Source organism: Scyliorhinus canicula, chromosome 13 (genome assembly GCF_902713615.1).
Source record: "Scyliorhinus canicula chromosome 13, sScyCan1.1, whole genome shotgun sequence".
NCBI lineage: Eukaryota > Metazoa > Chordata > Chondrichthyes > Carcharhiniformes > Scyliorhinidae > Scyliorhinus > Scyliorhinus canicula.
The window spans coordinates 12,052,255-12,067,034 of NC_052158.1; the positions used below are offsets into that span (position 1 = coordinate 12,052,255).

At 41.7% G+C, this 14,780-nt stretch overlaps 1 protein-coding gene across 2 annotated transcripts; it reads right to left on the reverse strand.

Annotated features, from left to right (window-relative positions):
• Window positions 1–1,286: 1,286 nt before the first annotated feature.
• Window positions 1,287–14,514, reverse strand: LOC119975435 (nuclear factor 7, brain-like). Of its 2 annotated transcripts, XM_038815080.1 has the most exons (8): window positions 13,881–14,514; window positions 13,696–13,791; window positions 13,371–13,604; window positions 12,882–12,904; window positions 12,595–12,710; window positions 9,560–9,669; window positions 8,993–9,097; window positions 1,287–1,947 (listed from the first exon to the last, which is right to left on the reverse strand). In XM_038815080.1, exons 1-8 carry the CDS (start codon window positions 14,289–14,291, stop codon window positions 1,642–1,644), a joined length of 1,401 nt encoding a protein of 466 aa, XP_038671008.1. In that variant the 5' UTR covers window positions 14,292–14,514; the 3' UTR covers window positions 1,287–1,641. The 2 variants fall into 2 exon arrangements, with proteins under 2 accessions (XP_038671008.1, XP_038671009.1); XM_038815081.1 differs by lacking the exon at window positions 8,993–9,097.
• Between the last annotated feature and the right edge of the window lie 266 nt (window positions 14,515–14,780).

A 14,780-nucleotide genomic window follows, 5' to 3' on the forward strand; every position in this document is an offset into this window, starting at 1 on the left:
CTCCCCGTGTGTGCGTGGGTTTCCTCCGGGTGCTCCGGTTTCCTCCCACAGTCCAAAGATGTGCGGGTTAGGTGGATTGGCCATGCTAAATTGCCCGTAGTGTAAGGTTAATGGGGGGATTGTTGGGTTACGGGTATACGGGTTACGTGGGTTTATGTAGGGTGATCATTGCTCGGCACAACATCGAGGGCCGAAGGGCCTGTTCTGTTCTATGTTCTATGTTCTATTGTAGGCAGAATAAGAAAGCTTGCACCCCATAAATACAAGATGAAAATAACTTCTCTATGATCTATATATTTCGAAAAAAATGGCTACAAAATTATCGTAGCCCATTGAACTGCCTAGTGTAGCGATACAGATAACTTCTTTGATAAGAATTAACTAATTGAAACTTTTATCTGAACCAAAATTCAAAGCTAAAGCTACCCCATTAAAATCTGCTCAGTTACGCTGAAGATTATATATCTCTAAGGTGGTGCAATAAAAATATTGGAAATTGTTACTTGAGTGCAATGGCCTGGGACACAATGTCTGGGAATTGTGATGTTTTAACTGTGGTTCTGTTATGATGGACGGAAGTTCAACTGCAGCAGCTTGCAGTTGTGGCTGCTGTTTGAGAGCCACTTCTTTTGCTATTCTATCAGCAAATCTGTTACCACTGGAGACTTCATCGTCTGCAGTAGTGTGCGCTTCACACTTTAATACGGCTATTTTGCTAGGCAGCTGAACAGCATCAAGTAGATTTAAAACCAATTTAGCATGTTTAATAACTATGCAGTTCTAAACTGTACTTGTTGAGGAAAAAATACCAGCACTTCGAGTTTTCGCCATAGGTCCTTTGTTTTAACACGAAGTTCATGGGGGGATTTAGAGTGACCAAAGTCCTTCTAATTGTTCCCCCCCTGTACAGAGGCAAGGCTGTACTTTATATTGTTCAATAAGCAATATTTAGAAAAACGAGGCATTCCATTGATAAGCCCAGAGACAGAAAAGCGAGCAGCCTTAAACAACAGGCCTTGAATTCGTAGTCTACGAGCAATAACAATTATCTGCTGTCAGCAACAATGTGCAGCTGTGCACTTGTTTATATGGACTGACCTTCTGCTATTACATGCAGAACTTCTTGACTGAAATAAGGCTAATATATATCCATCATGCTTTGCCAAGTGCCTATTGCCACGAAATATAGTCAAGCAGACGGTTAGAAATATTACAGGGTATTAAGGCAACTAATCCGCCAAGTAAAGGCCCTTCTACAGTACTATATAAAATAACAGACAAAGGAATTTCATACGAACGAGATAAATAATTTCAATGTCAATATTTTGCACTGTGATGTGATCGTACACTTGAAATATTCAGGTTAGATCAGCCACTGAACATCATGACCTGCACTTAAATTGGAAATACATGAAAGGGAAATATACAAACTGTTTCATTTTGTAATAACATTTTGTGACAACTGAATAATACATGGTGTATTTCAAATTTGATTCATCTTTGGGATAAATATAATGTACAACAGGAAATTCTTCTGAAAAAGAAACACGTTCTTTCAACTTCCTGAGTGTTAGGTTTCACATACCAACAACTTGAGCACAAGAAGCAGGAAATCCAGTTTTCTACACCAGATTCTCTTCCTTAATCTCTCTTTCTGTATTTCTTATGCTTGTGTTTTTTATGTTTATTGGTCTTTTCCCAATCCTTGTGTCTTTTGGTATCTGTACATCCCTGCTTACTATTCGAATTCAAAGACTGTCTCAGAAAAATCCGACATCTCCAAGGATCCGACGTCTCAGAAGAATCCGACGTCTCAGAAGAATCCAACGTCTCAGAGGAATCCGACGTCTCGGAAGAATCCGACATCTCGGAAGCATCCGACGTCTCAGAGGAATAGGACTCAGAGGAAGATCGCTTGTCTTTATTCTTCTTCTGTTTCTTTTCTTCCTGCAGGAAATCAAAACTTTTATTGCACCAATGCTGATAAAACAGCTGCTATTTCCTTCACATGACAGGATCAGAACTGCAGATCTCTAAACTGGGGTTATATCTTTTTTCCTTCAAATTCATTAGTCTTTCCAAAGCTCCAAATGTCACCTATTGCAAGATTGGCATGGTCCAATCCTTGAATATTTCACAAGATGCAGCTCCCATTGATTATACCCCATCAGATCCACTGTTGCGTTTTCTTCTTTACCTCAAACAGAAATCTGAGAATTCTGCCTCCGGCGGCAGAAGCATCAAATCAGGTCGATATTCAGGGATGACACTCAGCAATCGAATTTTATGTTATAGTTATTGAAACATTTGCAAAGTGACGTGCGTTAACGATGTTTCAGGATTTGAAAGTTGTTTAATACTATTATTAAGTCAAGAAAGGTCAACAATAAACTCCCATTACAGCGTGGCACAGGCCCAGGTTCAATCCCGGTTCTGGGTTACAATGTGGAGTTTGCACATTCTCCCATGCTTGTGTGGGTTTCGCCCCCTGAACCCAAAGATGTGCAGGGTTGGCCATGCTAAATTACCCCTTAATTGGGAAAAATTAATTGGGTATTCTAAATTTATTTTTAAAAAGTTAGAATATAAGTTTGCCGAAATTGGATGGTGCAATGTTACTCGTAGGCTTGAATGTACAGCACTTATTGAAACTTGGTTGATTACACTGGAACAAAATGTTGGTGGGAAAAACTGTAGCTGATGAATGGGCAACCTTCAAAACAGAAATGGTCCAGGTGCAATCAAGGTATATTCTTGTAGAAATGAAAGATAGGGGAAACAAATCCAGAGCTCTCTGGATTAAAAAAGAGATGGGAATTAAAATAATGAAGAAAAAGTGTGCTCATGATAGGTGTCAGGAAAAAATACATTTGCAATGAAGAGGCCTACACATGTTTCAGAGGGGAGGAGGCAAAGCTCATTAGAGAAGTGAAGAGGGATTAGAAGTGAAGACGAATTATAAGAAAAGACTGGTAGCCAACATAAAGACTAGTAGCCAACCAAAGTCCGCAGTAGACATGCAAATAGTAAACGAGTGGCAAGAATGATGCTTCGCCTGATAGAATTAAACAAAATGTTGGTGGGGACAACTGCAGTTACCATCAAACCGGGGGACACAGTCAAAGTATATTCCCTGAAAAGGAAATACTGAAGAAACAAATCCAGAGTTCCCTACATGAAAAAGGAAATATAAATTAGGGTAAGAAAGAAGATGTGTACTTATAGAACATAGAACATAGAACAGTACAGCACAGAACAGGCCCTTCGGCCCTCAATGTTGTGCCGAGCCATGATCTCCCTAGTCAAACCCACGTATCCACCCTATACCCGTAACCCAACAACCCCCCCCCCCCCCCCCTTAACCTTATGACAGGTGTCCAGGAGAAAATACAGTTGAGAATCAAGAAGAATACAGAGAGGAGGTGAAAATACATTAGAGAAGCAAAGAGGGATTATGTGAAAAGACTTGCAGTCAACTTAAAGGGGAATCCTCAAGCTTTCTATAGGCATATAAATCGTAAAAGGCCAATCAGGCATCTAAAAAGGGAATTTACATGGATCATGGGTCATGTCAGAGGCATTACATGAATCATTTGCATCCGTCTTTATTAAGGATGTAGATGTTCCCCAGGACAAGGTGACAGACGAGGGAAGTCTCGCTAGTGGGGGTCAAAATTAATCATGAGTAAATATTGAATAGACTGTCAGTACTGAACTTTGACAAGGCACAGGGATCGGCTGAGGTGCATCCAACGATCTTGAATGAAGTGAGAACGGAAAATGGAGGGGCACTAGCCGTAATGCTCCTGTCACCTCTAGACTTTGGGGAGGTGCCAGAGGACTGGAGAATTGTTAATATTACGCCCCTGTTCAAAAAAGTTTGGAAGGATTTGGAAGGGACCCCCAGCTTCACTTGAGGAGGGTAATGATGTTGATGTGATATACATGGACTTTCAAAAAGGATTTAAATAGAGTGAGATACAAAAGTTATAGTTCATGGAATAAAAAGAACAGTAGCAACATGGATACAAAATTGGCTGAACAATAGGAAGCAGAGAGTGAAAATCAATGGATATTTTTCAGGCTGGAGGAAGGTTTATAGTGGTGTTCCCCAGGGGTCAGTGCGGGAGACAATTGCAAAGTATTGTAAACTGTGAAGAGGACACCGTGAACTTCAAAAGGACATAGATGAGTTGGTGAAGTGCGACCCTCCCGACACCCGCCCGTGACCCACCGTGGGTCGAGACCCCGACTTTGAAAAAGCCTGCTCTAAAGCCTGATCCCGCTTTCCTCCCATTTTGTTTGATCCCCTTCACCCTAAGTACTATACAAGTAGAGGTGAATACATCCTTGATGATATTATAATTAAACATACGTGCCCAGATTATGATCGGATAATCATACTGACGAACATTATAGCTGAATTGTGTGAAACTCCCGCAACAGGGCACGACAGAGCTGAAAGGAAGAAATTGTTCCCATTTGGAAAAGGATAAAGAACAAGAGCGCATGGATGGGATTTACAAAACAAGCAAATGTGATGCGAGAAAAAAACTTTTTCACACAAGTGTTTCAGGTCTGGCGGCACGGTGGCACAATGGTTAGCACTGCTGACTATGTCACTGAGGACCTGGGTTTGACCCCGTCCCTGGGTCACTGTCCGTGTGGAGTTTTCACATTCTCCCCGTTGTGGGTTTCACCCCCACAACCCAAAGATGTGCAGGCTGGGTGATTGGCCACTTAATTGGAAAACAAATCGGGTACTCTTAATTTTAAAAAAGTGTTTAGGGTGGTGCCAGGTTCAATTGAGGCATTCAAGAGGGCATCAGATGATTACTTGAATAAAAACAATGTGCAGGGGTATAGAGAAAAGGCAGGGGAATGGCACTTAGCAAGAATGCACATTTGGGTAGCTGGTGATGGGCCAAATGGCCGCCTTCTGCACTGGAACAATTCTGTGATATCTGGATAACAAACCCATTCTGAGGTGTTAATCTTACCAAGTTGAATGCATATTCACAAATGAAGATATACTTTCTTTTGTTAATAGCTGTTTCAGTAGTTAATTGAACAATTATCTTTACCTGCAAGGAATCCAGCATTAAGTAGAAGTCATAAGACCGCAAGACACAGAGCTGTCATTTTCCATACACTGAACAATAAAACCGCATAACTTGCAACACAAGTTAGCTGCAAAATAGAACTAAAGATGCTGATAAATGTCCTAAAGATCAGCGGTGTATATGTGGAGACGAGAGGGTAAGAGATGTAAAGTATGCCTTTTCTTATCCCATCTCTAGTTCTCTTGATCAAAGAATTAAAATGGGACTGGTTTAGCTCACTGGGCTAAATCGCTGGCTTTTAAAGCAGACCAAGCAGTCCAGCAGCACGGTTCGATTCCCGTGCCAGCCTCCCCGGACAGGCGCCAGAATGTGGCGACTAGGGACTTTTCACAGTAACTTCATTGAAGCCTACTCGTGACAATAAGAGATTTTTATTTTTTCATTTTCAAATGCAACGGGTGGTTCCACGGGGGTTGGAAGTTCTCCAGTACCATGTCCAAACAGCCATTCATGTGTGATCACAGTGAGTTACCACTGGTAGGCTTGACTTCTAGAGTCATCATCGCCCAGGTGAGTCCGTCTTTGACAAGTTATCTTGTGTGCTTAAAATGGACTTGGTGAGTTAATGAGACCATTGTAGTTTAAAATGTACTCTGTAATCTGTGCTAATCTTAAAATCTGTGTGTAATTGTTAAACTAAGGGGGGAGTAAAGGAGTATTTTATCATAATCCACTTTTTTCAATAATATTTATTGTTTTTATTGATCTTGTGAGCCAAGATTCCCTTCCAGAATCTATATGTCCAGTTATAATATAAACTTTAAATGTTCTCTCTCCTTTTTCTCTTTCCCTTTCTTTTTGATTTTCTTGCATCTCTGGTTTAAGTTTTTTAAATTTCTATTTAATTTTATGCATTTCTGATTTCTTCTTTTCCGTTTGTTCCTCTTGATATTTTTCTTGCATTTCTAAATGCATTTCTTGCATTGTTCTTAAATGAATTTTAGCTAATTCAATTTCCTCAACTTTTGCAATATATGGTCTCTCTCATGCAACTAAATGTTTGCTATTCTTTCAATTAAGAACATAAGAACTAGGAGCAGGAGTAGGCCATCTGGCCCCTCGAACATGCTCCACCATTCAATTAGATCATAGCTGATCTTTTGTGGACTCAGCTCCACTTTATGGCCCTTAATCCCTTTATTCTTCAAAAAACTATCTTAAAAACATATAATGAAGGAGCCTCACCTGCTTCACTGAGCAAGGAATTCCATAGATTCACAACCCTTTGGGTGAAGACGTTCCTCCTAAACTCAGTCCTAAATCTACTTCCCCTTATTTTGAGGCTATGTCCCCTAGTTCTGCTGTCACCCGCCAGTGGAAACCACCAGCCCGCATCTATTCTATCTATTCCCTTCATAGTTTTATATGTTTCTATAAGATTACCCCTCATCCTTCTAAATTCCAACGAGTACATTCCCAGTCTACTCAACCTCTCCTCGTAATCCAACCCCTTCAGCTCTGGGATTAACCTAGTGAATCTCCTCTGCGCACCCTCCAGCGCCAGTACGTCCTTTCTCAGGTAAGGAGACCAAAACTGAACACAATAATCCAGGTGTGGCCTCACTAACACCTTATACAATTGCAGCATAACCTCCCTAGTCTTAAACTCCATCCTTCTAGCAATGAAGGACAAATTCCATTTGCCTTCTTAATCACCTGTTGCACTTGTCAACCAACATTTTGCGACTCATGCAATTAGAGTAGATAGGTTCTTGATGGCCGGCCCAGACAAGATGTGCTGTAAAAACTCTTGAGTATGAGAGGGAAAAGGAGAAATAGAGAGCATTTCAGCTTATATTGCGGGAAGTTGAAGTAGAGACACAAGAGCAGGTTGACGAAGGGCCTAGTTTTAGACATGAACTTAGGGGGGAAAGTTATACAAGCTCTTTCAAAATTTGAGGAAAAGGATGGGGAAGCATTATTTCGGTGGGATTGTCCAGACGTCTGCTGGCAGCGGGATACTCTGGTCCCACCGGCAATGCATCCCAGCCTGTGGGTTTCCAGGCGCATAAGGTGGCCTCAGTGGGAAATTCTATTGACAAACGGCGGAAGTAGAGAACCCCACTGCCAGCGAGCGGCGATCCAGATTGTCCGTCCTCACTAGCAGCAGTAACGGGGTGGGCATACATTGGAGAAACCCAGCTTTTATTTATTTTGAACAGGTAACTAAACAGATATGAAATTGCCAAAATAAATTTGGACTTTACTTTTACAAAGCAGACAGAGAGGTAGAGCTAGTGGGGTGCATGTGTCAGAAGAGCTACCTGTAGATTATATTGTAAAGAAAGCCATCCATAGTACATATGACTTGATTTCTGAGGTGTACGGGCAGAAATTGCGAAACGCAAACTTGGATGAACTCATATTGAATTTGAGAGGGTGAAGCTAAATAATTCTGACCATTGGATATGCGCATTGAAGAGGAATTTAAAGATGTACTTCCTTTGTCTACTGAAACTAATGTTGAGGAACAAAAGTATAAATTGCTAGACAGGCAACAGAGTTAACTGTTGATTACAAACTGGTCCATAGAACCAAACATTTTTCCAGCATCCTTTTAAAAATGAAAAGGATGGAAAGGGAGCCAAAGATAAGAAAACAAATAGTCAAGAAATAGATGGAATACTTGGAAATGGTCAGGAAATGTCACCTCACCTCAGAAAGGAGAGTGGACGTGATATTCCGAAACCCAAGTGTTTCCAAGTGGGAAGCATTTGGGCAGATTGTTGGAAATTAAATGGAAGACCAGTTGCAGTAGTAGGAAAGCAAGCATCTAAAAAGAAATGGCTGTTAAATCTGTAGCAGTGGTACAGGTGAAATAGGGGCACTCTTTCACAATCTATGCAAAAAAGGACATCGAGCTCAAGATAGTTCAGAAAAGTACTGGTCAAGGGAGACAGGTTCTGGATGTTTTATTTCAAAGGGAGAAGTTTTCCTTTTCTCGTCAAACAAAATAAGTAAGCAAGTTAACATTTTGAGAAATACAGGAGCAGATCGATCATTGATGGTTGCAGATGATAACAATTATCTGGCGAGTTGCATTCTGGTGAGGACAATGAAAATGAAATGAAATTGCTTATTGTCACGAGTAGGCGTCAATGAAGTTACTGTGAAAAGCCCCTAATCGCCACATTCCGGCGCCTGTTCGGGGAGGCTGTTACGGTAATCGAACTGAGCTGCTGGCCTGCCTTGGTCTGCTTTCAAAGCCAGCGATTTAGCCCAGTGTGCTAAACAGCCCCTGTTTATGCTCTCAGATGGCTGTAATCATAGGTTAGGTCTACATCCACAAATAAATAATTACCTTTTTCTTCTTTGGAGGCTGAACCTCATATTGACTGGAGCAGTCAGCATCAGGAACTAGGTTGTACTTAAAACCTCCAGGTTGCTTCAAGCAGTCTTTCGCAATCTATGCAAAAAAGGACATTGAGCTCAAGATAGTTCAGAAAAGTACTGGTCAAGGAAGACAGGTTCTGGATGTTTTATTTCAAAGGGAGAAGTTTTCCTTTTCTCGTCAAACAAAATAAGTAAGCAAGTTAACATTTTGAGAAATACAGGAGCAGATCGATCATTGATGGTTGCAGATGATAACAATTATCTGGCGAGTTGCATTCTGGTGAGGACAATGAAAATGAAATGAAATTGCTTATTGTCACGAGTAGGCTTCAATGAAGTTACTGTGAAAAGCCCCTAATCGCCACATTCCGGCGCCTGTTCGGGGAGGCTGTTATGGTAATCGAACTGTGCTGCTGGCCTGCCTTGGTCTGCTTTCAAAGCCAGCGATTTAGCCCAGTGTGCTAAACAGCCCCTGTTTATGCTCTCAGATGGCTGTAATCATAGGTTAAGTCTACATTCACAAAATAAATAATTACCTTTTTCTTCTTTGGAGGCTGAACCTCATATTGACTGGAGCAGTCAGCATCAGGAACTAGGTTGTACTTAAAACCTCCAGGTTGCTTGAAGCAGTCTTTCGCAATCTATGCAAAAAAGGACATTGAGCTCAAGATAGTTCAGAAAAGTACTGGTCAAGGAAGACAGGTTCTGGATGTTTTATTTCAAAGGGAGAAGTTTTCCTTTTCTCGTCAAACAAAATAAGTAAGCAAGTTAACATTTTGAGAAATACAGGAGCAGATCGATCATTGATGGTTTCAGATGATAACAATTATCTGGCGAGTTGAATTCTGGTGAGGACAATGAAAATGAAATGAAATCGCTTATTGTCACGAGTAGGCTTCAATGAAGTTACTGTGAAAAGCCCCTAGTCGCCACATTCCAGCGCCTGTTCGGGGAGGCTGTTACGGTAATCGAACTGTGCTGCTGGCCTGCCTTGGTCTGCTTTCAAAGCCAGCGATTTAGCCCAGTGTGCTAAACAGCCCCTGTTTATGCTCTCAGATGGCTGTAATCATAGGTTAAGTCTACATCCACAAATAAATAATTACCTTTTTCTTTTTTGGAGGCTGAACCTCATATTGATTGGAGCAGTCAGCATCAGGAACTAGGTTGTAGTTAAAACCTCCAGGCTGCTTGAAGCAGTCTTTCGCAAAATGTCCTAGGAAAGAAAACAAAGTTAACTCCAAGTGTGAAGCTGTGATGTACTCGCATTAAATACAAACTGACTTATTACAATGGAATCAAGTAATGTGACAGATTTGTGTTCATTGTCTGCTGAACACAAATCGAACAAAGTAAATGTGACAATTGAATACCAAGTGTATTGGTATATTTGACCACAGAGACCATTGCCACTGAGTTCAGTCCTGACATTAACCTTTTATTTCCTAAGTGTGCATGTGTTTTGCGGGTAGGAGAGGTTTGGAATGGAATCGGTTCCTGAACAACAGGAGGACAAAGGAAGCATTTCAAAGACACTCTGAAAGCTTACTTCAAGAAATGCAATATAGACGTCAACGCCTTACTCAGAAGAGACTTACTTGGAGGAATGACCTGATTGAAGGGACACCCGACGGCAAGAGCAGGCCTGGAAAAGGAGCCTGAGAAAGGAATACCAGCACTACCAAGTCCAAGGACCAATCCCATTTCCCAGAAACACCTGCTAATGTGTGTGGGAGAAGATGCAGTTCTAGGATCGGGCTCACCTTCATTGTTGGAAGGTGGATAGAGAATCCTGGAAATATACACAGAACTACCTTGGCCTGACAGTCATTAATAATAATAATAATTGCTTATTGTCACAAGTCAGCTTCAATGAAATTACTGTGAAAAGCCCCTAGTCGCCATGGCGTCCCTTACAATAATCCCTCTGCCCAAGAGCTGCTCAGGCTCCCATTCACTCTACGGAAAACTACATGCAAAAATATTTTAAATTATGTCTGCCTCTGATGCATTGAGCTGCTCTAAACTATGCATTCCAAGCATCATGCTGAGAATTCCAGCAATGTGTTATGTTTGGTCAATATCTCCTATGAAAAAACATAAAAATAGCAGACTACATTGTATTCACCATCCGTTCAGTCTCACCGCATCCTGTCCCCACAGCAACAACTATAGCCAGAGGTGGTAAATTTAATGAAGACTCAATGTTAAGATTGTAATATGTCTTGTGCATAATTGTCAAAATATTATGCCAACCCCCGTGTAATTTATTTTTCATTCACTGGGGGGGTATATTCCCTGTGCACAGTAACATTTTACAGCAGTGTACATCAGTACATCAGCACAATATCACGTTTGGACATTACAGACCTTTTAAGACTCCCTTTTCAATTGTTCATGGAATATGAACATTCTTGACAATGCCAGTATCTAGTGCTGGACCAAGATTGCCCTAGTGAAGGTGATGGTGAGCCGCCTTCTTGAACAGCTGTAAACCATGTAGTGAAGGTACACCCGCAGTGCTGTTGGGAAGTTAGTTGCATGATTTTGACCCAGCGACAGTGAAGTGGCGCTGATATATTTAATAATAATAATCTTTATTATTGTCACAAGTATTGTCACATTAACACTGCAATGAAGTTACTGTGAAAAGCCCCGTGTCGTGACATTCCGGCGCCTCTTCGGGTACACTGAGGGAGAATTCAAAATGTCCAGATTACCTAACAAGCACGTCTTTCGAGACTTGTGGGAGAAAGTCAGAGCACCCGAGGGAACCCACACAGACACGTGGAGAACGTGCAGTCTCCACACAAACAGTGACCCAAACAGGAATTAAACCTGGGACCCTAGTGCTGTGAAGCAATGGTGTTAACCACCGTGCTACAGTGCAGCCTTTTGATCGTGTGTCTGAAACAATATTAGTTAATTTGACATTTACAGAGAGGATTAAACACCAGTCCAGTTATTGGGATTATTAACATCAGCAAAAATAAACTCCAACAGTCAGAATCAACATGGTTCAGTCCTGGATGCGCTTAACAGCAGCAATAAAAGCAGAATCCAAGACCTTAATACTTAACTTGAAGATTGCTGAAAAAAGAGATATGCTGTAGAAGATTGGGTTTAGCTCAGTTTGCTGGAAAGCTGATTTGTGATGGAAGACCAACAGCGCAGGTTCAATTCCCATACCAGCTGGGAGTGTCCATGAAGGCCCACCTTCTCAACCTTGCCACTCGCCTGAGGCATGGTGACCCTCAGGTTAGATAATTACCAGTTAGAATCATAATCCCTACAGTGAAAGGGACCATCTGGCCCATGGAGTCTTCACCAACCCTTTGAAAGATCACCCTACCGAGAACCACTCCCCTACCCTATCCCTGTAACCCAACCTTTGGACACTAGGGTGATTTTAGAATGGCCAATCCACCAGGCCTGCACATCTCTTTGGACTGTGGGAGGAAACTGGAGAACCCGGAGGAAATCCACAGGGAGAAAGTGCAAAATCCACAGTCACCTGACCTGGGTCCCTGGCACGGTGAGGCAGCAGTGCTGTGCCACCATGCTGCCCTCAAAGCTCTCCTCGTCAAAAGGGAAAAGTAACCTATGGTCATTTGAGACTATGGGACTATTACTTCATTGTAGACACTGCCCATGTTAAACCAGTAGATGTTTATCTTCTCTCTATTGAATATTTCAGTAAGATCACCATGCCTTTCCCGAGAGTGCAGATTCGGAGTTTCTGCAGCCCCCTCTTGACTAAGGCGGCTGTTTTAACCAAATAGATTAGCTGCCTGTTTACACATGCTCCCTAATGTACACATGTCTTCCCGATAATACAATGATAAAAAATATAACCCAGGACTCCAGACAGCAACATCCAGTCTCCTCTACAAATTGGGTTTCCCATCCTGAGATTGGTGCTCTATCCCTCTGGTTATACAGATCCCTTCACTGCTTTGACACACGGTGCTGATGGCTTCAGACACTCACCCAGAGGAACCCACAGAGAGTAAAATATGAGAATGGAGAGGCTCCCGAGGATTAACAAGCGGCAAAGTGAACATTTAATCTGGGTTTTGGAGACCCTTTAGTCCCGTCACAACTGGATTTAAAATCAGGAAAATGAATAGAAGAGTTTTACCGGGGTTAATGATCTTTCCCACTTCTCTCCAGACTCGGTATTGTAAAGGACCTTTGAACTTCCCGAACGATAGAACGGCATCTTCGACCGAGAATATTTTAAATTCATCCTGAATCCTGTCAGTGTTAAATAGTTAATGTTATAAATTCGTCTTTGTTAGAATATTTTTGAAATGATTGAAATATTCCAGCTACATTCATCTCTTTCAGCATTTTTAACCAGAAAGAAAATCCATAATAACACTTTCCGAGGACAAATGTGCTGTTTCAGTCAAGCGCATTTCCTACCTTCTCTTCCGACAAGCTGCCTCCTGAAAGAAATCACAAGAGTGAGGATGTTAGTAACAGATTTCAAGATATATAAACAGGCTGGTGAGACACAACACGGAAGTGGAAAGTCATGGATTTTGGAAGGAAGATTGTGGAGAGTCAAATAAACTGGAACTGAGCATCAGTCCCGCTCACAGACACAGTGACTCTCACACACCGTACCAGACACACACACACACTCACAACATGGAACTGGAACTGGATTACAATGGGAGTTCCAGGAGAAAATTAAACTTGGGAAACACGGAAATAATTCAACGTAAAGATCAAGACAACTAATCCTCAGGATTTTACAGGCGTTCCCGTGGTTCTGCAGAGTAGAGTTGAATGCAATTAGTTCTGTAATAACAGCCGATTAACCTTAATAACAAAAAAAGTCAGTGTAATTCTGTATTTAAGCGGGTGACAGGGAGTTTCACTAAACTGATCCGCAATATGTTCCCTCACCTTCAGAAATATCAGCTCGTCTTTTTGCTCCATATATTTCTGCAACTTTGAGAGATTCTCCTCAATAGAATTTAAATTCTCCTGAATCTCTAGAAGATTTTTCTCCATTGGTTCCAGAATCTTCTCCTCTTCTTCCCTGAGATCTCTGAGTAAACGCTGCTCTTTCTCAGTGAGAATCTGGTGCATTTTTCTGAACTCGGATGTGATGTGGGGCTGCAGACTGCTCGACTGTTTCTACCAAATGAAATGTGAACCATAGTTAATGTCCCGCGATAAAGGGAACAAAACTAACCGAGATCCCATAATCAGCACAGGGAGACCTTACCCTAACTTCAGAAATATTCCCTTTCTGTTTCAGTTCCGTTTGGAGAACCTCCGATTTCTTCTCTGTGAGAGAATCTAAGGAAGATTTCAGCTGATCCTGGGATTGGGAGGGATAATCACAGAATTAAGATCTTACAGCAGGAAAATGTGATAAATTGTCAGGCTAGATAATCCTTTCCCTTTTACCTTGTAGATTTCAGCAGCTTCTTTAATCGACAGGAAGCGGTGGTCTCTGTGATCCGGCGCAACTACACAAGTGAAACAGATCAATTTCTTGTCAGTTTCACAAAATAGCTTTAGTTCTTCCTGATGTTCTTCACAGTGAAGTTTACTTTCCTTCTCTTTCGGATCCAGCTTTAATTTTCGAGCTTTCTCGGCCAGATTCCCCAAGGCCCAATTTATCCTGAGGTTTCTTTCCGGAAACTCCTCTCTACATTCCGGGCAGGAGTTTACCTCCTTCTTTCCCCAACACTGGGAGATACAGGAGCGGCAGAAATTGTGTCCACAATCCAGTGTTACCGGATCAGTGAAGAAATCGAGACAAATGGGACAAATTGTCTCCTCGGTGAAACTCTGGACCTGCTGTCTGGAAGCCATGTTCACACTCAGCACTTCCTGGTTCAAACCTTCAGTTCCGCGCGCGATTTTCTGATGACGTGCACTTCAATCTTGAAATATTTTTATTCAAAACTCGTTCGGTAGAAAAGGAGAAGAAAAGCTTATCGTTTTGATAGGCGAACAGTGTTTGAACACGGAAGTGGAATCAATCCCGGGTGAAGTCCACAGGCAGTTGGCAGTCGGCGATACGGAGGGAGAAAGTGGAGGTGGGCGGGGATGGTAATTTCATTGCACATTTCTCCAAACCGATTTCACTGCAAACCCTCTGTTGAAAAGATGCATCAACTGAATTAAGCAAATGATTGAACATGCCTAACTTAAAACACAGTAACATAAATGTCAATGAGATATTTCCGAGCAGAAGTGGATCTATGAGGCTTGTTTTTACTTGGAATAAACTCTTGCATTTATATGGCGCCTTTCACAACTATTGGACGTCCCAAGGAGCGTTTCAGACCGTCAGCATTT

Excerpts from the sequence above, each read along its gene's own strand:
- LOC119975435 (XM_038815080.1), bottom strand. The coding sequence starts at position 14,291 with ATGGCTTCCAGACAGCAGGTCCAGAGTTTCACCGAGGAGACAATTTGT. Across the intron at positions 13,792-13,880 it reads AAGCTGCTGAAATCTACAAG|GATCAGCTGAAATCTTCCTT; the intron begins GTAAAAGGGAAA and ends TCCCAATCCCAG. Across the intron at positions 9,098-9,559 it reads AGCCTCCAAAAAAGAAAAAG|ATTGCGAAAGACTGCTTCAA; the intron begins GTAATTATTTAT and ends TTTTTTGCATAG.